We start from the raw sequence: 24,696 nt of genomic DNA on the forward strand, positions 1-24,696 counted from the left end.
CAAAATTTCAAAACTTTACGAATAGTAGTATCTAAAAAATTTTAACGAAGCAGTTACGTGGGACACCTGTATATTACGATTATATTTAAATATTCACTTTTGTAATTAACTCAAATTATAATTAAAATAAATGTATTGTAATTTTCAGTGTTTAAGCATTTCAGTACACATTTTTAATTGTTTGTAATTTTAGCAAGAAAAGTTGTTATAAATAAACTGTCAAAATTCCCATGAAAATATAGGTTATGTTTACAAGTCGTTTTAATTTGCTTTAAGGGTTCTTAAAGTTCTTCTTTAATAAGCATTGAAAACATATTAAAAGGTAATAATACAACTTAATTTCTATAATTTGATAATGATAATGCTTTAGGCTTAGAAATCACATAATGACTCAAAAATAACGTATCCTAACCTCACAAATATTCCAAAACAAACAATTTTATATTAATTTTCTTTAGATGGGTGATCGATACAACATTCACAGTCAATTAGAACATTTACAATCAAAATATATAGGGACTGGACATGCTGACACCATAAAATACGAATGGTTAGTAAATCAACATCGGGATAGTTGTTCGAGTTATTTGGGACATCCCGATCTGTTAAATTTCTTTGCAATATGTGAAAATGAGGCGAAAGCAAGGGTGCGGTTTAACCTGATGGAGAAAATGTTACAACCATGTGGTCCGCCACCAGATAAACCTGAAGATTAAATTAAGATTATTTATAATAAAAAAGAATTAAATTTTCAAACTTGTTTTATTATGAATAAAAATCGACCCTAAAATTAATACAAGATGGTGTATAAAAATTTCGATTAACAATATAATATTGTGACTAGCTTCTATAAGAACTTTCGGGGCAAATACGGACCAAATAAATAAATGTTGTCTTAACACAAATGCAATAAAAAATGTCACAGTTACGATCCAAAGGCGTTGTAAAATAAATAAATTCCAAGTCGAGGTATCATTAAACTTCCTTAAAACTAAAAGGTGTGATAATATTGGAAGACAATAAGTATGGCACAAAACTTGAAATGTCACAATTGGAGGGAAATAATCGTTTAAAGAAACAAAACCACTTGCAATATCAATGCTAGCTAAACTATTACTGTGACCTTGCACAAAATACATTGCCGTCCCCAACCATAAATGAGCAATAATAAACGTTTCCTTAGAAAGTAGTTGTTTTGATATGATCGTACTTAAAAATATTAACATTGGTGGTAAAACGATATTATGTGGCCTTAATAAAAGAGTTGATATCAACATAAATGTTGTTATAAGGTTTTCAATACAATTTTTCGTTGTTGTTGATTGAATAAGGTTTAGAATTATTAAAAACCAAATTAATTTTCCAAGATCTGGATTATTTAAATAAAATTTTAAAACAAAAATTAAAGTTAAAATTAGGAATGTAAAGTAATGTTTTGATTTTTGTATCTTTTTGCAACAATAGAATATTAACAGTAAACTTATAACGTAATAAAGACGTAAATAATCATAATTATTTTTAAAAAATTGACCCAAATCGGGTAAATGCGACCATTTATCTCCAGTTTGATTCAATTTTCTCATAACCCGAAAGATAATTAACATTAATACATTCGTCATAAACATATATTTAGATGACTTATTATCAAAAAAAATTGATTTAATTGTAATCGTTAACAACAATGAACTAAAATAAAAATACCAAGTTTGATGTTCTTCTTCAATAAAACTTGAAGAAGCCATCGAAACACCATGAACTATGTTTAACGAGAATATTATCATCACAATCGTCTTAATATTCAATTTTAAGTACTTACTTCCAATTATAATTTGATAAATAACTGTACTGATGATTAAGAAGCAAAGGAGTGATGATAAAAATTGATTTAATTGAAGTAAAAATGTCAACATTACAACAAAATAAATAACCGCGCTATCTTTAAATTTAATTTTATAAGTTGATTGAGTGAATGTATATAAAAAACATGATGTGAAGCAAAATAATAACGCAGAACAACTTATTATTAACCCTGAATCATATTGCTCGATACTTTTTCTTATTAATTTTTGATTTAAATCACTTAAGCAAGATTTATATAATTTCAAGCTTTTTATAAATGATGAATTTGAATTCGATTTCAAAAAATCTTGATGATACTTAATTGATTTATTAAATTTTGGACACAAATTATTATCGTTTTGTAAATTTAAAACATTGTAATAATAAAAAAGCAGTAATTTTTCTTTAGTTAAAGATTTTTTTAACAAATTCATCGATAATTTTCCAATACTATTTTTAGGAAATTCTAATCCTAGTAATGATGAAAAAATAACTGGAATATCAATTTGATCGATTTTATCATTTTCACATTCGATTCCATTTAAAACTAATGGGACATGAGTTTCAGAGTATGTAGTACCCCCGTGACCTCCACTATCCTTCATTCCATGATCTCCAGTAACAGCAAATAACACCTTTTTTCCATCAGAATTGACATTTCGATGAATTGTTTTAATAATTAAATCCATTTCTTGGAGTTTAGGTTGAATCAAGGAATGAAATGGCCCATAAATGTGTCCAATATGATCCAATCCTAAAAATTTGAGTTTTAATTACTTTTTTTTAAATTAATTAAACAAATGAGTACCCAAATAATGCAAAATCATTATATCCCAATCTTTTAACGCAATTTCATTATAAACATTCCTTGTAACATTATCATCAACTTCACTAAAATCATTCACAAAAAATGAACTAGTTCCTTCACTTCGTAAAAACAAATCAGAATAAGCTTTTAACCACGTGTCATCACCATAAAACACAACCTTCTTTCCTTTTTTAACAGCTCCATGTAAAAAACTATCCTCCACAGAATCCACTCTCACCAAGTTTAAAACAACATCGATAAACTGAGGTACACTACCAGTTGTTAATGCTTTTATTCTTGGTAAAGTTACTGTTGGAGATTCCACTTTAACCAGACTCGAACAACCATTATTTTTACTTAAACTTGATAAATAAGGCATATTTTCCGGATTAACGAAATCATATCGTAAAGCGTCGATTACAACCAATACTAATCGGTCTATTGTGGGTTCACTTAAAGGTGTTAAATTGAAATTTGTTTGATTATGAAAGGATGGAGAGGAAGTATTGATTTTAGCGATTGGGAAAAATGAATACAGATATAATAATATTGATAAGATACTTAGAACGTAGTAGGAAATCATATTTCTTCAATTTTTGTGTTTACATCATTTGCACATTACCGGGCTTGAAAAAAAGTGAGGTTAAAAATCAGGCTTATTTGATACAAACATTTTCTTTTACCATATTTAATAATTGTGTTATTTAGTATCACATGTAAGAGAAACGTAAAAAAATAAATTTATAGCGTTTAAAATTCATTATTTACCATCGAATTTATTTAAAAACTCAATTTTATTATTTGCCTGTGTAAAGTATAAAACAAGCCTTAAGTGTCAATGTCAAAACTTTAAAAATATAACCTCGAATAATTATCGGTTGGATTATTTTGGGTGTATTCCTAGTTTAAAATGGCAAACAAATACGAATGGTATGTTTTCATCGTCATCTCATCATTAATAATAAATTGTTTTCTTTAAATCAGGAAAGTAAATTCAAATTTGGATCAAAAAATAATCTCGGAGTTAGAGATGACTGTGGTGGATGAACATCCTCTAAAAACCCCTACGGTAATTTACATTTCATTTTAAACAATCAATTACGATATTTTTATTTATTATTTAATTAAATTTTGAGGTTGAACGAATTCCTCGAAGGGTTTTGGGGTCACAACCAAGTACAGGTCGAACAACTCCAATATCAGCTCCATTAGTTATGTTAGATTTAAGTGCTGTTCTAGAGGGAATTGACCCGTTAACTAAGTTTGCAATAGAAGAAATGGATCCTTTAACTCAAATGGCTACAGAAATGGTAGGTTTCAAATTATTATTTTTTAATGAGATTTAATATCTTTTTTGAATTGAGGCTGCTAAAGAACTTGATCCACCACATAAAAAGTTTAACGATAAATCTAAGGGTACTTTTCACATGGAACCTTGGAGTTCAAGAAAAAGTGCAATTTTATCTAAATTCACCACATCAGAAAAACTTACATTAATTACTAGCTTTTTATCAGATGGAGACAAAGGTAATTTTTTGATTTTCAAATTAATTTTTATTTTTATTTCTGTTGTTTTAACCAGTTGTTGTAAAAGCACAAAGTAGTGCTGTTGATAAAGTCCAACATCGTCTTGAACAATTAGATTATTTCGAAGAGGGCTCTCAACATAAATTAAATGTATCTCAAGCTGAGTACATTGGGAGAATTGAGCAATTAAATAAAGAATTGGTAAGCGCTTGGAATTCTGAACAAAGGGTAAAAGCTTTGAAGATTGTTATACAATGTGCCAAATTACTTTCTGATACGGATGTTTTACCATTTTATCCAAGCAAATTCGTTTTGATTACTGATATTTTGGATATATTTGGACAACTTGTTTATGATCGATTACGAACAAAGTCAGATTATTACAAGTTAGTAGTTTAACTATGTGATTCTTGTTGCAAGTTAATGTTATAAAAAGAAAAGGAGAACTTCTTATTAACTTAATTTATTAAAATTGTTATCAGAACCGGTTTCAAATAATTATATTCATCATCAGCCTCAAAATGAACAGAAAAAAATAAAATCTAGCATTAAAACTTTAAACATTAAATGAACAATAATAAAATAAGGTTTTAAAATTTGAGGTCTTATTTAGTTAGATGAACAGGGGTTTATAATAATATGAAATTTGATCATTTAGAATTTCATATTTGGGCAAGCTATCATCTTTTTATTTCAAACATTACAAGAAGATCTAATTTATAGCCTTTGGGTTGTTTGTGGATAAGTTTTACGTTATCATAATTTATTTTATGTCCCGTTTCGATGTTGTGTTTATAAATGTTAGATTTATTATCAATTTTGTGTTCTTTGATTCTTGTGTGTCAAATGTCTGGAATATAGCCAACAACTTTGCCATTATTTGCGATATTTGCTTGTTTGTATTGTTTTTTGTTCCGTTGCTATGGCAACCAACATTGTTATTTTATAATTCATTTCTAAAAATGAAATTAACAGGGAGTTTTGTTTTATAATGTTTTGAAATAAATATGTCACATTGACGTTTGAGCTTTCGTTATTCAAAAAGAAAAGGTGCAAAAAAAATGTTGTGTGGTGTTTATTTGCCATTTATTTACCTAGAAAAGGTGTTTTGTTCTATTTAATGACTTTGTAGCACGTTTTTACAACAAATACATTCGTTAAAATCGTATTTATCTAAAAATGTATTAGTATTTTAACCTCAACTATTTAGTTACTGGACATGTTATTAAAAATCAGGAAAACAACATAAATTTTATAAGGATCCTAGATAATACCAACAGAAACCCTAAAAAATTTACATTGACAAGTATTATAGAAAAAAAACGAACTATATGTTTTTTTTGCATACTTTGATAGAGGATAAATCCTTCTATGCGATAAACATATCAAATCATATGGTTTTATAAAAAAAAAATCGAGAAAAAATGCGTTTTCTGAAGATATTATCAGAAAATTGCAATCAAAGTAGTCGCCGAAATAACGCCGTTGACAGCTTTAAATGTCAAAAAAATGACAGTTTCAACAATTATGAATAACTAATAATGTATGGGTACGCACATTTAATGTAATTTCATCATTGATAGCTGTCTTCGGCCGTTCACTTTTTTCGAAGATTTTTAACACCATTAAAGAATTTTTTTAATATTTTGGATACTGTGGATTGTATATCCGGGTAAATATTATTGAACAGTGTATAAACTTCACTTTGAGTGCGTTTTCTATCACCGTACCCATACATCATTAATATTTTGATTCTTTGTTCGTTTAATTGCGCCATATTTGTTTAAACTGTCAATTTTTTGACATTTAAAGCTGTCAATGGCGTTATTTCGGCGCCTACTTTGATTGCAATTTTATTCATATTATTTGATATGTTTATCACGTAGAGAGATTTATCCTCTATCAAAATATGCAAAAAAAAATATGCATCCCATTTAAAATAACAATGTTGGTTGCCATAGCAACGAAACAAAAAACAATGTAAACAAGCAAATATCGCCCTAAAATGCGCCACAATTAATAAAGAATTTTTTATTTTACACATTTTTCTTTTAAACCACAAATGACGAACTTATTGGCTATACTCTAGACATTTGACACACCTGTATATAGCTCTGCAAGGAATCTTGTTTATTATGGTAGTTTGAAAGAATCTTGCTTATTGGAGAAAGCCTATGTTATGTTATATTTTCGTACTTAATTTAGATTAAGCTGGTGATGAATATGATTCGAAACCAGTTCTGATAAAAATTTTAATAAATTAAGCAAATAAGAATTTCTCATTTTCTTTTTTATTTTAGCAGTTTAAAATAAAAAAAATCTTTTTTTTGTTAAATTTTAAATTACTTATTAATTAATATTATTAGACCAGGCATGAAATCATCCACAGCTTTACCAGAAGATTTTACAACCGACATCGTTCCTGAAAGTACGAAAGAAACTTGCCGAAATTGGTTCTATAAAATTGCATCAATTCGAGAATTGGTACCAAGAATTTATGTCGAAATGGCTATTTTAAAATCGTACAGCTTTTTAACTTCAAGGTGATTTATAACATGCACCATTTTTTATTAAATCAGTTTTTGATTAATTTAGTGAATATTCAGCGGCACTTCTACGTTTAACTCGTATGATTCGTGGAATTGGAAATCCTTTGGTGGCACTTTACGCTCGATGTTATTTGTGTAGAGTTGGAATTACTTTGGGGACGTTAACCAGCGATAATAAATATTTAATTCAAAATTTGTACGATTTTTTAGATAATTATAACCAAGTAAGTTTATTTTGGGATTGGTTTCGAATGACTCTTTCACAGAGACTCTTTTTATAGTTATTTAGCAATGGTATAAAACAAGAATTAAAAAAACAACACATCGAATATACTTCTTATTTAACATTATACACACCTGGTTTAGATTTTATTCTTCAAGCGGTTGCCGCAACGGGTGGTGATAATTTATTACCTTTGTGTTTACGAAGATGCGAACAACATGCAAATAGCGCCTTGCTTTTAAATAGTATAATGGCAGCGTTTAAACCGATGCACGTAGCGCAAAGATCGCTACAATTTTTAGATTTAATAGCTCGCAGTCCGGATGAATACTTTCCCTCGCATATTTTATTAAGAACTTTGGGATTATGCATTTCAATTTCGCCACCGCCGACTGAACATCGACGGCAAGTTTTAAATTTAGTTTGGAAACAAATTTCGAATTTAAATAGTCCACAATTTTATATAAGTTGTGTTGAAGCTTGGATTGAGTATATTGTACGTTATTGTACGGTAAGTCAAAATTTAGCAATAACAAAAATACGAAGGTTTTCACGACCGGTGATAATTAAACTAAAACTAGAACTAACACTAGCACTATCTTTTTCTAGGAATCCTTCCTCATCCTTTCCTCAGGTTCTCTTTATCACATATCCTCTCTGCTCGCTGAAATAAGAGTTGAATCACGGACCTCTTGTGTTGTGGGTGGTGGTGGGATGAAGCCTGCAGGGATGATGCGTCTTCTTTCGATATATTCCCAGTTTCATGCCCCCATCTGTCTTCCTAGTGGCCAACACATCCAGGAATGGCAACTGTTTCGGAATTTCTCTTGCTTCTGTTTCCACAGACTCTTCTTTAACGCTTCCTCTTCAAACATCTCTATGTAAAAGTTGGTGATCACAGGTGACAGAGGTGATCCCATTGTTACCCCTTCGCATTGCTCGTGCAACTCTCCCTTCCAGCTAAAATATGTCACAATAGGTTGTACTCCACTAGTCCTGGGATATACTTTGGCAAATCCTCTGGGATGAGTTTCTGGCGAAGACCATCCACGGCATCTTTGACTGGTACTCTGATGAATAGAGATTCCATGTCGAAACTTACCAGGATATCCTGATGGTCTAGCTTCATACTCCTTATTGATTCTACAAAACGTGTGGAATCTCTGTTTTACCTGCAAAAGGAGACAGAATCTTGGCAAAGTGTTTTACTTATGGTTTATGGATATTAGGTAATCCATATATCCTTGAGGCTACTGGGGCCTGTACAAATAAGCTTTTCTGTTGTTCTGCTGATATTCCTGTGGATTTTACCAGTTCTTTTATCTTTCTTGCTATCTTTTCGGTTGAGGCTTTCTAGTTTAATTATTAATAACACTTAACTAATGAACTAATTGCATTATTATTTTTTAGAATAAAGAAGTGAATCAAATTTTAGAAGATGTGATAAACCATATTTATCCAAATCGTGCATATGAACATTTATATTCACAATTAAAACAAATAATTGAAAAAATTGTTTCACATATGCAAGATTTTGAAACGTTACTTTCAATGGATAATTTTTTACCATTCCTCGATCTTTTTCAACAAGAAAATGTAAAAGTCGAAGCTTGCAAAGTTATTATTTCTTCATGCATAAGCAGCCAACATACAAGCGATCCCGTTATTATAAACGCTTTAATGTACACTTGTTCCATTTTACACGATTCTATAAACGCCTTAAGTGTTGACGATGAAGTACGACAAATCGGAGAATTATTATGTATGGTGGTTAAGAAGGTTGATTATGGAAGAGATTTCGAACAACAATTAAGTTTTTATGTCGAAGCTAGAGGAGCTTTTTCAAACATTGATTCAGTTTTAGCTGAATTAGTACAAGTTTGTTGTTTTAATATCAAAGATATCGAAAAAAAAATCTATAAATAATTCTTTTTATGGTTTCAGTGTGTTAATAATTTAGCAGTAACACGTCATAAAGAAGTAAATGGTAATCATACCAGAAAAACGGGTGCTTTTGTAAGAGCTTGTGCTGCATATTGTTTTATAACGATTCCTTCAATACGTTCTGTAAAAACAAGATTGGATTTGTATCTTCTTTCAGGACAGGTTGCGTTATTCAATCATTGTTTAGGACAAGGTTTTTACCGTCGTTTTATTATTTAACAAAATGAATTATTCTTATATTTTAGCTGATGCATGTTTTAAAGCAGCTCTTCAAATAATACCGGAAGTAACCCAAACTGTTGATAAACAGTCACCAAAAACATATCTTTTCTCATACATCAGAAAGTTTTTGTCAACACTTTTAGTAGTTCCTGATAGCCCAGATCGTGGAGTATTAAGTTTAACAAGGATTTTATTAAATACGGTTCAATCTTATGAATGGGATGTTCAAAACGGGACTTTATGTCAATTATATTTAAACGTTTTGGATCTTTTAACGGCTATGTCGCAAGATTTTTACTTTTACCACGTTGATAAAGGTATAATTTTATTTAAAAATATATTAATTACTTGTATTTATAAAATTTTAATTTTAGTCGAATCTAATGATACATTATACGGATCAGATCCCAAATTTATCTCGGAAATTAATCGCATGTGCTCGGTCGTTCTCAACGAAATCCTAAATCAGTTAAAATCAATTGGACATTGTCGGAAACAAGCCGCGTTAGTGGTCGATTTAATTCTTAATGTTGCTATTAACGCTGATTTAAACGATGCAGGGATGTTAAATTTAATTTCGAATCTTTATGGACTTCTAAATAATCATGAATATAAAGATAAATTATATATTGTAAGTATTTGAAATCAAATAATTTTCTTTAATGATTAAAATTATTTTTAGGGACGTTGTATCAATTATTTGAAGTATAAAAATAAAGAAAACCATCCGGTTTTAACACAATTAATTAATAAAATGAAACACCTTACTGTTTAATTTTATTGTTTTAATTATTTTTTTAAAAGTAAGAAAAGTAACAAAGAAATATATTCCCACTTTCAAAATGATGATTAAACTTAAATAAGAAAATTATGAAATACTCGAGGTTTAGATTCAAATATACATTTTTATAAACACCAAATGTTTTTTATTTAGGGCGTCCTCTGCCTTTACCTCCAGTACTAGCTTTCCCCCGCTTATTTGGCGTTTCTTTCTTTTCTGGAGCTTTTCTTTTTGGTGTGGTAGATAAAACTTTAAAAAACCCATCCAAACGACCTTGCGTTGTAGTTCCTCGGGCCTTAATAAGTTTCTTGGCACCATTTCTAACGCGTTCTTCGTTAAATTGTTTATCACCGCAAAGGAATTTAACTAAACCATCTTCATCTGGATCTGTCCATTTCAACTATAAATAAAATAACAATTTTAAAGTATGTTATTTTAACATTGTAATTATTGCCTACATCAATTATATCAGTATTCATAACATCAGGTTCCTCAAAAAGTTGTCTAGCACCCTCATAATTCCAATTTTCTGGTGGGGGATACTTTTTATGATCAAGACTTTCAAGAATTTGTTCGATACTTTTATGTTGTTTAATTAGATCAATGGCTTTTTTTGGTCCAATTCCTCTTATTGAATCAACATAATCACAACCCATCAAAATACAAAGATCAATAAACTAAAAAGATTATTAATTAATTTATTATTAATAATGTGTTTGAATTAGTACCTGTTTTTGACTTAAACCTGTTTCATCTAAAACCCTATCTAAATGATATTCTTGTATTGGAAGTTTACGAGCTTCACTAACAGTTAAATGTCTTAAAAGTACTGTTGAACCAAATGTAAGTGCATCCATATCTTCTGTAGCAGTCGCATAAACTTTTCCAGATTTTACTAAAGCCGCACATTGAGCTTCAGCTTCGCAAGGGGCCTCAATAAAAGGAATCCCCATTAAAGATAATAATTGCTTAGCTTCAGAAGCATGATGAGAAGTAACTTTAACCAATCTCCGACTAAATTTTTCAATATCAGCTTCATTTCCAGCCTCTGTTGCTTTATCTAACGCTTTTTGAGCCTCCTCGCGTTTTTGGGCTCTTTTCCCAAGTTCTCCTGATTTCATTTCAGGCGGTTTTCCATCAAACACATAAACCGGTTTTATTCCATTCTCAATAAGACGTATTGTCCGATAGAAAGTTCCCATTAAATGGGATGTTGTTTCTCCATCAACTGATGTTAGTTGGGCTCCTTCACTTCTTACAGCAATTAAGAATTGGTAAAGACACATAGAAGCATCTACAGCTATTTTTCTACCTAAATTTTAAAATTATTAATTGAAGCGGTGTAGAGGTTAAGTTATAATTAATAAAAAATAAGTATGTTACCGAAATAATTTTTAATTTCATTTTCTTTGATTGCGTTGGGAGCAATGTCGGCTAATAACTTGGATAGATTCAAAATTCCCATGTTAGAGATAATTAAAAATTCGAGTAAAAAAATATAATGTGATATCGTTATAACCTTCCCGCTTAAAATCACTGACGTTGCAGTTCTGCCAATTTATAAAAATGAAAATGAAGATTTTTTAGCCTTGTTTATAGAGTTTATTTATTTATCTATTATTTATTGATACTTTTTTTTTTAAATATCGTGTATAAACAAGATAATACAAGAAGTTCTAAACAGCCGTTTTTCAATTTATTATTAATAAACAAATTTAAACTTTTCACGCCGATAACATAATCTGAAAACTAGTAAGTAAAACTTCTAAAATTAACTATTATTTATATTTAATTGTTTAATTGTAATTATTTCTTAATCATAAAACCTGATTTAAAGTTTAAATGAATAAAAAAAAATTTTTTTATTATCTTGTAGAGATGGCGTAAATGTAAAGTCGATAAAACAGATTGTCAAGGGCGAAATCTTAACATTTGTTGTCAATAAGGTTATATTTCGTCATAGTTTGATTTAATCACAAATTTGCAGTTGTTTTCTTTTGTAAATCACATTTGTCATTTATGTAAAAATACCATGTTTTCATTCCAGAATCAAAATCAGGTAAGTTACATTAAAATTCGTTAGCATGCGTTATAACCAATTACGATTTGTTTCCCATCACTTTTCAGGCTCTATTTTACTTATCCCAAGTGTCTACTAGTCTCGCACCAAGACAAACTGCGTACCTAAGTAAAAAATCATCCCAACATAAATCCAACGAACCCCACCCATTGTGCCCCCAAAGTTTCTATGAATCCTACAAGAATTTTAATAAACAATTTGCAAAATCCGTAAATATAGAGATCCTTCTCGAAAGCCACTTTTTAAAGCGTCAAAAATCGACGGTAGCATCAAAAGATACGTTTTTTGAGAATAACAATGGTTTTCCCGAATCGGAATTAAATAAAGAACACGTTCCGATATTATTTATCCAACGAAATAATGTTCATGCAACTCAAGGGTTTTATAATAACCTTCTTAATGGTTTACGGAATGGGAAAAAAATTCGTTTTGATGTTCAGGTACGAGGTTTTAAAACGGATCGCAGTGTTAAAGCTGAGATGTTTAGAAACCCATCCTTAATAACGAGGATGAAAAATTTTTTTTCAACTCCGGAATCGCACGATAAACAACAGCAAGTTGATCCTACAGTTAATAATGAAAGATTAAATAAAGTTTTAAATCAAGACCCTAATATTACTGATGCAGAAAAGCAAAGAATGAAGGTGGCTTTTGCTGAAGGCTATCTTTTGGGGAATAACCCTAATTTAAAAACGGGAAAAGCAGCTAGATATTTTAAAATCGTCCAGCAAGTTCTTACTATTGTTATCTTTTTTGCTATCGTTGTTAGTTTAATGGCTAGCGCAAACGGATCTGTATTTAGGTAATTATCGGTTTTAATTTAAGGTTATGTAATCAAAATTAATAAGATCAAAGTTCTATTTTAATTAAAAAAAATAATAAATCAATGGAAATTTTGCAGGATTCAATTAGGTAATCAAGTAGAAGTAGATCCTGAAGATATTAACGTAACTTTTGATGATGTAAAAGGCGCTGACGAAGCAAAACAAGAATTAAAAGATGTCGTTGAATTCTTAAAAAATCCCGATAAATTTTCTAGTTTAGGTGGAAAGCTTCCAAAAGGAGTTCTTCTTGTCGGTCCACCAGGTACAGGAAAAACTTTACTTGCTCGAGCGGTTGCCGGAGAAGCCGGAGTTCCATTCTTCCATGCAGCTGGACCAGAATTTGACGAAATATTAGTTGGGCAAGGAGCTAGAAGAGTACGCGATTTATTTAGTAAGTTGTAATCAACTGATTAATTTAACTTAATTTGTTTAAATGTAATTGTAGAAGCCGCAAAAGAACGTTCACCATGTGTAATATTTATCGATGAAATTGATTCCGTTGGAGCGAAACGTACTAACAGTGTATTACATCCTTACGCAAATCAAACGATTAATCAATTATTAAGCGAAATGGATGGATTTCATCAAAATGAAGGGGTTATTGTTTTAGGAGCCACTAATCGTAGGGATGATTTAGATCAGGCTTTATTAAGACCGGGGAGATTTGATGTTGAAGTTAGTTAATTAATTTTTTTTATAATAATAACTAAAAAAAATCTTTTTAAGGTGACAGTTCCAACACCTGATTACACAGGGAGAAAAGAAATTTTAAATTTATACTTAGGAAAAATTTTAGCTAAGGAAGTTGATGTAGAATTATTAGCTAGAGGTACCACTGGATTTACAGGGGCCGATTTAGAAAATATGGTCAATCAAGCAGCTTTAAGGTAACAATAACAACAATTTTTAAGGGGGTATACCACCTTTGCCACCTTATGCCAAATTAAAAAAAATGTGTTTTTATTTTTGTTTAAAGTGTAATTTAGACCGTCTAGAATGAGAATCAATTGACAGAATAGTATATTCAAATACTATAAATAATACTACACTATAGTTTTGTAAGACAGGCTTGAAATGTACGAATTCAAGTTGAAAAATGCGTGGCGAACCCACGAGTGCGTTAAGTCTTATGAAACATGTTTTTTATGTTATTTTTTGTAATTCGCGTTTTTATCCTTTTTTTTTAACAAAAATAAAATAAATTTTGACAATGTAGGGAAATAGGTATGTAGTAGTTGGTAACACTTGGTAGATAGAAATTTGAATTGATTATTAGAAATTGTCAAAACACAAAATGTATTCACCTGAAAAAAATGTTTCATGTATACCTCCCAAAATAAGAGAAATCGCTCAAAGTTCAATGTCCTCATCATTGTGGACCTTGTATTCGATGCTAAGAATGTGTTTAAACATCCATAGACAAAAATTGTCACATTGACAACTAGAAAAATTAATCACCCAATGTCACCAACTTGAACTAATTCCATAAAATGTTACTAAAGTCTCAATACTAATAGCTTTCATGTATATGCTCACACGGTGAGCATATGAAGGCTATTATTCACTAAGGTTAAGTTAGCATAATTAACCTTAGTGAATAATAGCTCATTATATGCAAGTAGAATACTATACTTTGTCCACGACTATTGAAATTGATAGTATATTGTGTCTCAAGGGCAGAAAATAGGCATTAGCAGCCTGAGGCTATTATACTCTGTTTTTAAACCAGGAGGAGTAAACGCGAAAGTCAGATTTACACTAGGAAAAATCACCAGAAAATATCACTAGATATTTTGGCGGTAAATTTAAATTAATAATTATTATTATTTATTTATTTACTTATTATTGTATTTATTTTCGTTTGTTATCGTCAACACTAAACATACAAATTAACATTGAAGTTATGAGTGTATTTATTTCAAAATATAATAAAGAAGGGTTTAAGAACACAAAATTTATAATAATGACACAAAACTGTCGGATTGTCAATAACCTAACCTTCAAATTCAAAATTGCCTGTGTGTGAACCTTCCTCGCATTCAACCAATCACGTGCAAGGTCAATCTGGTGACAAATTTAAAATACTCCTCCTGGTTTAAAAACAGAGTATAATTGCCAAAGAAAACTTCAAGGTATAATTAATGTTTGTAAACAAAACTAACCCTACCTAACATTCCTTCACGCTGTAATTGACATTACAAAAGAAAACTTCACGCTATAATTGCCATTACTAATTGCCAAAGAAAACTTCATGGTATAATTAATGTTTGTAAACAAAACTAACCTTACCTCACATTCCTTCACGCTATAATTGACATTACAAAAGAAAACTTCACGCTATAATTGCCATTACAAATTGCCAAAGAATACTTCATGGTATAATTAATGTTTGTAAACAAAACTAACCTTACCGAACATTCCTTCACGCTATAATTGACATTACAAAAGAAAACTTCACGCTATAATTGCCATTACTAATTGCCAAAGAAAACTTCATGGTATAATTAATGTTTGTAAACAAAACTAACCTTACCTCACATTCCTTCACGCTATAATTGACATTACAAAAGAAAACTTCACGCTATAATTGCCATTACAAATTGCCAAAGAATACTTCATGGTATAATTAATGTTTGTAAACAAAACTAACCTTACCGAACATTCCTTCACGCTATAATTGACATTACAAAAGAAAACTTCACGCTATCATTGCCATTACTAATTGCCAAAGAATACTTCATGGTATAATTAATGTTTGTAAACAAAACTAACCTTACCTAACATTCAGCGTCTGAAGACACAGGGCTAAACCCGAAACTTAAAAATATACAACTTAGCGCTGAATAACAATTAAAACTAGAACTAACACTTGCACTAGAACTATATTCTGTTTTTAAACCAGGAGGAGTAAACGCGAAAGTCAGATTTACACTGGAAAAAATCACCAGAAAATATCACTAGATATTTTGGCGGTAAATTTAAATTAATAATTATTATTTATTTATTTACTTATTATTGTATTTATTTTCGCTTGTTATCATCAACACTATACATACAAATTAACATTGAAGTTATGAGTGTATTTATTTCAAAATATAATAAAAAAGGGTTTAAGAACACAAAATATACAATAATGACACGAAACTGTCGAATTATCAATTACCTAACCTTCAAATTCAAAATTGCCTGTGTGTGAACCTTCCTCGCATTCAACCAATCACGTGCAAGGTCAATCTGGTGACAAATTTAAAATACTCCTCCTGGTTTAAAAACAGAGTATAGATAGATAAGGGCTGCTAATGCATTTCTGCACGTGTGACACACAACTGTTTTTCGCCTCCCATTAAACAAATCAAAAATAATTCTTCGTTCATTTTATCGCAGTTTTGATTTCAACTGACGTTTAATGAAAAATTATGAGAAACGTCAAAAATGTCCGCAAATATCAATGAAGACTAACTAGATTGTGATGAAAAACTATAAAGTAGGGACGTTTAGAGTTTAGAATCCGAAGGGCCGAAAATCTAGCTTTCAGTTATTTTTTTAGGGTTGATATGATTTACTTTCAGGTATGGGAGGCGAAAAAATTTATTTTTTAAATAAATTTTTGAATAAAGTTTAAACGTCAATGTGACACAAATTCAATGTTAGCAACTGTAACCAACTTCACAACAAGTTGTCAAAATTAAATGTCAATTTTATGAAACGTCGTTTTTTTTACAAAAATTAATTAATTTATGCTTAAATCATACGAAAAAGGAATTTATTTAGGTTTTTTAATGTCACACCTTTAGAAAGATCTAAAAACTCTTTAACGTTACAAATAATTATCACTTGATTATATACAGGTGTCTCACATAACTGGTTCCTTAGAACTTTTTTAGGTTTCACTATTCATAGAGGTTTAAAATTTTGGTAGCATTGGTGGTTCATTCTAAACTTTCGATCTGAAATATTTTCAAGATGGCCGCCACTTCCGGTATACCGAAGTGACAACTTCGTTATTTTAAATGGAATGCTATGGTTTTTATTACAGCTTTTAATTATACGTAAAAAAATATGTTGACTTTGATAAAAGTTGTTGGTACCTAGCGTTTTTTGTTTTCGAGTTATTTTCATTTTAAATGTTTTTTGGCAAATTTTACGATGCTCTTTTAAAATCTCATAGCTAACGTTCATTCAAAAAACCTCTGCATTGGCACGATTACTCTTCAGATGCTGTCAAATAGATTGTCATTTGTTGTATCAGAGTATCTTATGCAGTGGTCGATCGCCAACAAAATCATGAATCTGAAATATCTATATCTAGGCCTCAGAGCTAAAAAAAGGAAGGTTAGTTTTAAAATGTAAAAAAAAGATTTTAAACCCTTCGGTCGATCTTGGCAAGACATTTATATAAAAAGTCGATCTTGATCAAAAATTAGTGGGCACCACTGTTATACAGTTACAGGATGGTCAAAAATTGAATTACCGTTTCTCCATATTCAATTGCGAGAAAGTGGAAAATTTTAAATGGAACGCCCCATATTTTTTTAATCTATCAGAAAGGGCATTTAATTCTCTATAAATTATTTATAAACATTCTTATACCTATCTATTGTAGTTTTCCTCATATTGGGAAATTTATCAAAACCATACATGAAAACCATACAATGCCAGAAAATCGTTTGTGTTTTTGTTAGAAGACCATGACATTTTGACAGTTTATCGTTTCATTTATTTGAATAATGGCAAATTGTAATTTAAAATTTTTCGATGTCTTATATTTTGTGGAAGAAAGAATCCAGCGTTGATTGCTTGGACTTTTAGTTTCTTTCATTGAGAATTTCAGTATGTGGATACGATAATGCCCCTTTTTACATTAGCACTTCGTTCCCAATCGTTGCCTAACGAACAAAGTTCATCACTCATACTTTCCATAGTTGAAAGAATACGCTTTAGATCGGCCGTTTTCATCACTTTGGGAATTTCTTCTTCGTTGTCTTCATCCTCTGACTGTTCACGATCCAATTCTTTGTATAATTCTTCTAGGTCTTCATTTGAGAGTGGTTGATCGTGGACTTCTAAATGTTTTGTGACATCTTCAGCAGTAACATCTTCCAATCCTAAATCGCAAGTCTGGTAAAGTCTTCAATTAGAATCTCTTGTTGTGGTTCTTCTTTAAAATCGTGCATTAATGCTGGCAGAAGTTTACGCCAAACTTCATTCCATGCCAAGCCGATTTTACATTATTAATGTATTGAAAGACTGCCAATAGTCTTCTTGACTGTTTTATCTAAAGTGCTCAAAACACTCATCATTTCCAAGAAACTATTGCGAAGTTTGCTATAACTCCCTAATCCATTGGCTGCAAAAGTGATGTTGTATTTGGATGCATGTAAACAACTTTGACAGCCAATGGTGTTTTGATTTCGTCCATTTTTTGAGAATTTTGTCTAAGAGAAGAAGTGACATGGGTATTAATTTTAGAAAGCATTTTTCTTCACGCAAAAAAAATCTTAAAATTATCTCTATTTTCGGGTCTCCAAGGCGGCGTACCCCCTTAATCCTAACCTTACTGAAGACCTAAAATTTTATTTTTAGAGCTGCTATAGATGGTGCTGATAGCGTAGGCATGAAATACTTAGAAAATGCGCGTGATAAAGTTTTAATGGGTCCAGAACGTAAATCTCGTATACCTGACGAAGAAGCAAATGTTATAACAGCTTTCCACGAGGGTGGTCACGCTATTGTTGCTTATTACACCAAAGATAGTCATCCATTACATAAAGTGACGATCATACCCAGAGGTCCGAGTCTAGGTCATACCGCGTATATTCCCGAAAAAGAACGTTATCACGTTACCAAAGCGCAACTGTTAGCAATGATGGATACAATGATGGGAGGACGCGCCGCTGAAGAACTCGTTTTTGGCCCAGATAAAATTACTTCCGGTGCTAGTTCCGATTTAAAGCAAGCAACGTCAATTGCGAGTCATATGGTTAAAGATTGGGGGATGTCTGAAAAAGTTGGTTTGAGAACTATTTCGGAAAACAGTAAACCATTCTCTGGGGATGTTCTTGGGCCGGCTACTAATGAAATGGTAAGAAAACTACAAAACACACGCTCATAGTGAAATTGTGTTTTTTTTCTAGGTTGATAATGAAATAAGAAAGATTTTATTAGAGAGTTATGAACGTGCTAAACATATATTAAAAACACACGCAAAGGAACATAAAGCTTTAGCAGAGGCTTTGCTAAAATACGAGACTTTAGACGCTGAGGATATAAAAGCGATAATGAACGATAAAACACCAAACGTTGAATTAAAATCATAACCGAGGCGATTTTATTATCAATTTAAAAAAAAATACCGAGTAAATAAACGACAAATTGAACAGGTACATACGCGGAGATATCGAGGGTTTTGTTAATAACATATTTATATAAAGTGTAATAAATTCATTTCAACCTATTTTACTCACGTTTTAAGTTCTTTTTCTTATAGATGTTAAGGATTTTTTTTTGTTTAATAATCCGTACTTTAAAGCAGTTCTTAGTAGTTGTACATAGAAGTTTATAAACCGAAAACAACTGGTGGGAATATTAGTTAATGTTGTTATCTATAAACTATTTACAAATGAAATAATCTTATAATAACAATTTTATCATCAAATTGTACATTTATTTGGATGATTATGATTTCGTTTAATTTTTTTTTGTTTCGAGTGACGCTTTATTCATATATTTTAAAATATGATAAAAATCTTAAAATAAAATATGAATAAATACAAACGTGTTTGTTATCCTTTATTTCATGTTTCTTTTTAGTATCAGTCTAGAATTTTTAGCATGTTTTAAGTTTAGTACTCAAGATGAATTCCACAGGCTTACACAGGGTGTGTAGCATTTCCTCTACATAAACGTTGAAAAAAGATCGAACATTAAGTTTGCTCATTCTGAGAATAAATGCCTACTCTTTACCAAGAAGATTACATCAAACACTAATATAGATGATTTATCCCATCTAAGAGGCAACAAAAATCATACTAATGATGACAACATATAGAAAATGGAAATCAGTCAAATATGAAGTGTAGAAGAGAAAAAGTAACTATCGCCCTATAATATCACACAACTCTAAAATAAATAATATATCTGTAAAGTTGGAACTTTTAATCTTCAGTGGTAACTTTATTCCCACTAAAAATAACATTTAATAAAACATAATTGTAACAAATTATCTTCTCATAGCTTGTAATCTTGGCGCAGAAAGTTTAACTTTTCCTGGAATATTCCTTGCGAGTTGTTCATCTTTGACCGCCTTAAGCAAATCTTTTTCTCTTGCACTTATCGTTCGATCTTGAAGAAACATATTTACAGCTGTTTTTGCTGCCTTACCTCGTTTACTTGTACCAGGTGTAAGTTTAACTTTAAACCTAAAAAAATAATTATATCACAAAAACGCTTCCAATATCTACAATTAATCCTCACTTGTAATTATTTAATGTATTATATGGTGCTACGACTGGAACAGCAAATAAAAGTTCATCTTCGCCTACCGGAATTCCTGTTAAAGCATCTATCATATCAACATCAGCTTGAATTGTAGTTTCATCATCATCAATATCAATGTTTTCCGGTTTTTGAAATGGTTGTCTAACAGTTTTTGGGGCGTTTTTATTGTTATTTTTACTTATATTGTCGTCTTTTCCTTTTTTTGTTTTTTTCTTGTTTTCTTTAGACGATCCAGCAGATTGTAAAATGTTCATTCTTAAAGAACGTTCTTCATCGTCTTGATCTTTGTATTTTTCTTTAATTTTTTTCAATTTACTTTTTTGTCCTCTTTTTGGTTGTAGTTGCTTTTTATCTTGTTTGATACTTTCTTTACTATCATGAGAACTTTGCCTAGACATCTTACTTTCGCTTGGTTTTCTTTCTCTCATTAATTTATCAGTAATTATTGGAAAATCATCAACTATTTTAATTGGTGTTTCTGGTAAAAATTGAGAAAATAATTTAATTTCAATCGATGGATTTTGTTCTTCATCAGATGATTCCTCATTTCTTATTTCAGCATCTTCCAATTTTTCTTCTACATTTTCTTGTTTATTATCTTCTTCTCCTTCATTAACTTCTCTATCTACATCATCATTTGCATTTTCTTCAAATTCCTTCTTTTCCTCATCTTCTACCACCACCTCCAATTTTTTTTCATCATCATCATTTTCATTATCAGACACTTCAATTTCGATTTCATCTTTAATAGATTCTGAATCAGCCAAACTTAAACAATCATCATTCCCCACAACAACTTTTCTTTCCCCCAAATGTCTCTCTACGCTACCATCTTCTAAACGAAACAAGAAACCCAAACCGAGTATTAAGTGAGATGGGGGTAAAAAATTTTTCTTTCCTCTTATCATAAAACTACCGGTTGTTAAATATTCTCCAGTTGGGGCGGTTTTGCTTACTTGATCACCTTGGACCCAATAAGCGTTAGTTATCACTTTTGCTTCCCAAGCCACGCTAAAAATAAGATCTGGGTTACAAATAATTAAATTATTTTTGATTAATCGCCTTACCTATAACAAATAGCCATGACTCCAGCTTCATTCAAAGTTTTTGGAGGAACAGGTTGTCCAGAAGGGTTTTTAATAACAATGCTTGAGGCACCATGGATATCAGCATGGACATAAATATCATTAGGTTTCATATACCTAAAATTACACCAAAATAAAATTTCTTTTTCTGTTCCAACAAACTCATAAATCACCTTTTAACAATTAATTCATTCTGTTGTTGATCCCTTCCAGCAATAACCAAATAATTTTCTGAACTAATAAACCAGAAGAATTTTTCAAACCAATAAACTTTCCTAGCTTTAATAATATTGGTTATTGTATGCATTTCTTTTAAAGTTTGCTTAGTTTTTTTCTCCGCAGATTTAAAAGCTTTGCTTTGGGATTGAATCGTTTTTTCTTGCTTCTTCGCGGCGCTACGTTTTAAATCGTAATATTTTCTAGCATTTGCAAAAGCGCTTAGATCAAGATCTATATCAACGTTCATCGCGGGTAATTCAGCATCATCAAATGGATCAAATAACGAAAGCGTTATATGGTTCTTCTCCAATTTTAATTCTTTGATTTGTTTAGCGACGGGATCTCCGTTTAAAGTGGCATCTTTGACTAAATTTGCGATATCTTGCCAAGGAATTTGGTTGGCCAAAGCGGTTTGAATGGAATAAATCGCATTTTCAACTAATTTTTGATTACTCATTATTAATTCAGCTTTTTGTTTATCAACTTCTTGAGTTTTCTCTAAATCTTCAAGTCGTTTTGTGTGATCTTTTCGAACGTTTTGTAATTTTTTCAATGCTTCTCTTTCTTGTTGTAAGGCACGTATTTCAATTTTTTGTCCCTCCAAGGTAGAATAATACTCATCAATCGCTTGATTAAAAGTTTCGAATTCTTTAAAAGGAGAGTTTTTGTGTTGGTCATATAAAAAGGGGTGAAATTCTTGATTTGAATAAAAATATTCCATTTGTTCTATATTTTCAGAATTAGGCCTTTCTTCTTTTTTCTGTATAATGAACCCTTTAGATGGGATTTTTTTCGCTTCGTTCATTAGATTTTCTGCGTCTAATATGGCTTCGTATAATTTGTTGATATCACGATCGGTTTTAAAATCTTTTCCTAATTTTGCCGAATTTTTAAAACCGAATTTTAAAAGAACGTGTTCTAATAACGACGGTCCGTATTCTAAATGAGGTACTAAAATTTTTTTTAATTGATCTCCATCCTTTGCGTTATTTAAAATATCACGAATCTGATCTATGTTTAATGTGCTGGATGTTTTTACTCTATCAATTGGATATTTTTCTTTAACAGCAAACTTAAACTTATCACCTTCAGTATGCGGACGTAAAACGTACAAAATGACTAAATCATAATCGGTCAATATTAAATTACCGCGATCATATAATTCAAGAATTAGATGATAAGCTGCTTCACTTGTACCAAATTGCATGTCTACTATCCGATCCGAACCCAGTTGATTTATATTTTCTAAACGTTTGTTTTTTAAATGTTTTCTCATCTATTTAAATGTAAAGATTTTTTCTGTTACTAACTTTATACGTATTTAAAATACAGGGTGCGGTAAAAATCAGTTAACTGATATTAATAAATTAACAAAAACAGATTCACTGCGCATGGTGGACTATATGGTAAGCAGAACAGAACTCGCGCTTACATATTTTTATTAATCTATTAATATCAGTTAACTGACTTTTGCCACACCCTGTACAACATTACCTTCATACTAAAACCAGATGGAGCAACATTTTTTGGCCACTCAAAATTTGTTGAGTGTAATCTATTTCCTGATTCAATTAGTATAACATTCTTTTCTTCTGAACGTTGTAAACGAATTAAATATGTTTTATTGTCTATATCATAAATGTTGTTTACACGCATTCCAATACATCTATTAACGAAAAAACAATCAAATTTAAATAACTAATGTATGTGATAAAACATATTATAACAATAATCATCTAACAAGCATTCAATGATTGAAATATGACAATTGTGCATATTCCAGTTTTGCATAACTATGCATCAACACTATTGTTTTGTCAAGACTAAATATTGCTTCCAGAAGACTAACTATTGCTTTCAGAAGACAAACATTGCTACCAAAAGATTGGATATTGCTCCAAAAGACTAAATATTGCTTCCAGAAGACTAAATAATGCTTTCAGAAGACATACATTGCTGCTAAAAGACTGGATACTGTTCTAAAAGTCTAAAAATTGCTTCCATAAGACTAAATATTGCTTCCAGAAGACCAAATATTGCTTTCAGAAGACATACATTGCTGCCAAAAGACTGGATACTACTCCAAAAGACTAAATATTGCTTCAAGAAGACATACATTGCTACCAAAAGATTGGGTACTGCTCCAAAAGACTAAATATTGTTTCCAGAATTTAAACAATTATCCATGTTACAAGTAAATGAAATATAAAATTAAAAACAGATTAAAGAAACTAAGATCTTATTGTTCAAGATGATTTCATTGACCTTGTTTTACAATGCTACAAGTAACAATATGTAGAATTCCTATAAAACATTAATTTCTACTGAAATCTTCAGCTTTTTTAGTTTATTCTTTGCAATCAAATATGGTTTCCCTGCTGACAATGTTGTCCAATATTTCATGTTACTTTCATTATAACTCTTGTTTAATTTGCTTGCAGTGACAGACTTAAAGTTTATGTATTCATTAATTTCTTGCATTTAATTCATCACCTCCATGGAAATTCTTCTAGTATTTCTAGGAAATTTATTGTAATTCATATAGTTGTAAAAACCATTATAGTTGATCAAAATTTGATATTAAACTATTATACATCTATAAAATTCAATATGTAACTTATAATTTGCTATTAACCTCACGAATGCTTATTTTTTTGTTATTATTATTACAATATTTTGTATTATTCCTAAGTACATCAGAATTAATGAATAAGAATGAGGTTAAGTTTACTTACTTTTGTAATTCCGTTATGCAACAGACAATATCGTAAGAATTAAATCTTGTTTTCATTTTTATCGTTTAAACCAAAATGTGCGAGTATTTCAAATTGTCGTATTATTTATACCTAAAGTACGCTTCAAGTTTCACAATTATTACACATGAAACAGGCTCATGTCATCTTGACAGGTTATTTTTGACAGATGTGTAGTTCCCTAACTAATCAACTCAATCTAAAAAAGCTATTTATGATTATTAATCTTTAGTCATCCTTTACTGCCATTTTAAAGTTTATAGAAACCCTTTATATTAAATTTGGTTTAAATTTATATTTAACAATTTTCAATCAAAAAACAGATTTCTGATATATGTCTAGTTA

General features: G+C 30.4%; 6 protein-coding genes across 6 annotated transcripts in view; 3 read left to right on the plus strand and 3 right to left on the minus strand.

The window, feature by feature from the left end:
• Positions 1-756, plus strand: part of LOC111424548 (splicing factor 3b subunit 5) — a 51,901-nt gene extending 51,145 nt beyond the window's left edge. Inside the window, exons 2-3 of the mRNA XM_023058126.2 lie at positions 297-322; positions 459-756. Of these exons, the coding sequence (XP_022913894.1) occupies positions 459-716 (258 nt within the window). The 5' untranslated portion in view covers positions 297-322 and the 3' untranslated portion in view covers positions 717-756. The remainder of the gene's footprint in view (positions 1-296; positions 323-458) is intronic.
• On the minus strand, positions 727-3,300 carry LOC111424556 (phosphatidylinositol glycan anchor biosynthesis class G). The gene is made up of 2 exons (XM_071198235.1): positions 2,648-3,300; positions 727-2,593 (listed from the first exon to the last, which is right to left on the minus strand). Exons 1-2 carry the CDS (start codon positions 3,228-3,230, stop codon positions 744-746), a joined length of 2,433 nt encoding a protein of 810 aa, XP_071054336.1. The 5' UTR covers positions 3,231-3,300; the 3' UTR covers positions 727-743.
• Positions 3,301-3,481: 181 nt separating this feature from the next.
• Positions 3,482-10,032, plus strand: LOC111424475 (VPS35 endosomal protein-sorting factor-like). The gene is made up of 13 exons (XM_023058012.2): positions 3,482-3,577; positions 3,632-3,716; positions 3,784-3,957; positions 4,012-4,174; positions 4,230-4,560; positions 6,541-6,717; positions 6,770-6,947; positions 7,005-7,457; positions 8,357-8,824; positions 8,891-9,083; positions 9,136-9,429; positions 9,487-9,743; positions 9,795-10,032. Exons 1-13 carry the CDS (start codon positions 3,558-3,560, stop codon positions 9,885-9,887), a joined length of 2,886 nt encoding a protein of 961 aa, XP_022913780.2. The 5' UTR covers positions 3,482-3,557; the 3' UTR covers positions 9,888-10,032.
• Positions 9,883-11,433, minus strand: LOC111424476 (flap endonuclease 1). The gene is made up of 4 exons (XM_023058013.2): positions 11,277-11,433; positions 10,622-11,205; positions 10,352-10,570; positions 9,883-10,293 (listed from the first exon to the last, which is right to left on the minus strand). Exons 1-4 carry the CDS (start codon positions 11,356-11,358, stop codon positions 10,039-10,041), a joined length of 1,140 nt encoding a protein of 379 aa, XP_022913781.2. The 5' UTR covers positions 11,359-11,433; the 3' UTR covers positions 9,883-10,038.
• Positions 11,434-11,783: 350 nt separating this feature from the next.
• LOC111424468 (ATP-dependent zinc metalloprotease YME1L) lies at positions 11,784-19,251 on the plus strand. Its single transcript, XM_023058002.2, has 7 exons — positions 11,784-11,952; positions 12,021-12,775; positions 12,875-13,188; positions 13,243-13,472; positions 13,524-13,684; positions 18,381-18,879; positions 18,932-19,251. The coding sequence occupies exons 1-7, from the start codon at positions 11,926-11,928 to the stop codon at positions 19,112-19,114; spliced, it is 2,169 nt and encodes a 722-aa protein (XP_022913770.1). The 5' UTR covers positions 11,784-11,925; the 3' UTR covers positions 19,115-19,251.
• A 686-nt stretch (positions 19,252-19,937) lies between these two features.
• On the minus strand, positions 19,938-24,530 carry LOC111424467 (Nuclear export mediator factor NEMF homolog Clbn). Its single transcript, XM_023058001.2, has 6 exons — positions 24,334-24,530; positions 23,093-23,264; positions 21,553-22,874; positions 21,362-21,496; positions 20,271-21,305; positions 19,938-20,215 (listed from the first exon to the last, which is right to left on the minus strand). Exons 1-6 carry the CDS (start codon positions 24,387-24,389, stop codon positions 20,017-20,019), a joined length of 2,919 nt encoding a protein of 972 aa, XP_022913769.2. The 5' UTR covers positions 24,390-24,530; the 3' UTR covers positions 19,938-20,016.
• Positions 24,531-24,696: the final 166 nt, after the last annotated feature.

The sequence above is a fragment of the Onthophagus taurus genome, chromosome 7 (assembly GCF_036711975.1).
Source record: "Onthophagus taurus isolate NC chromosome 7, IU_Otau_3.0, whole genome shotgun sequence".
In the NCBI taxonomy this organism is placed as follows: Eukaryota; Metazoa; Arthropoda; class Insecta; order Coleoptera; family Scarabaeidae; genus Onthophagus; species Onthophagus taurus.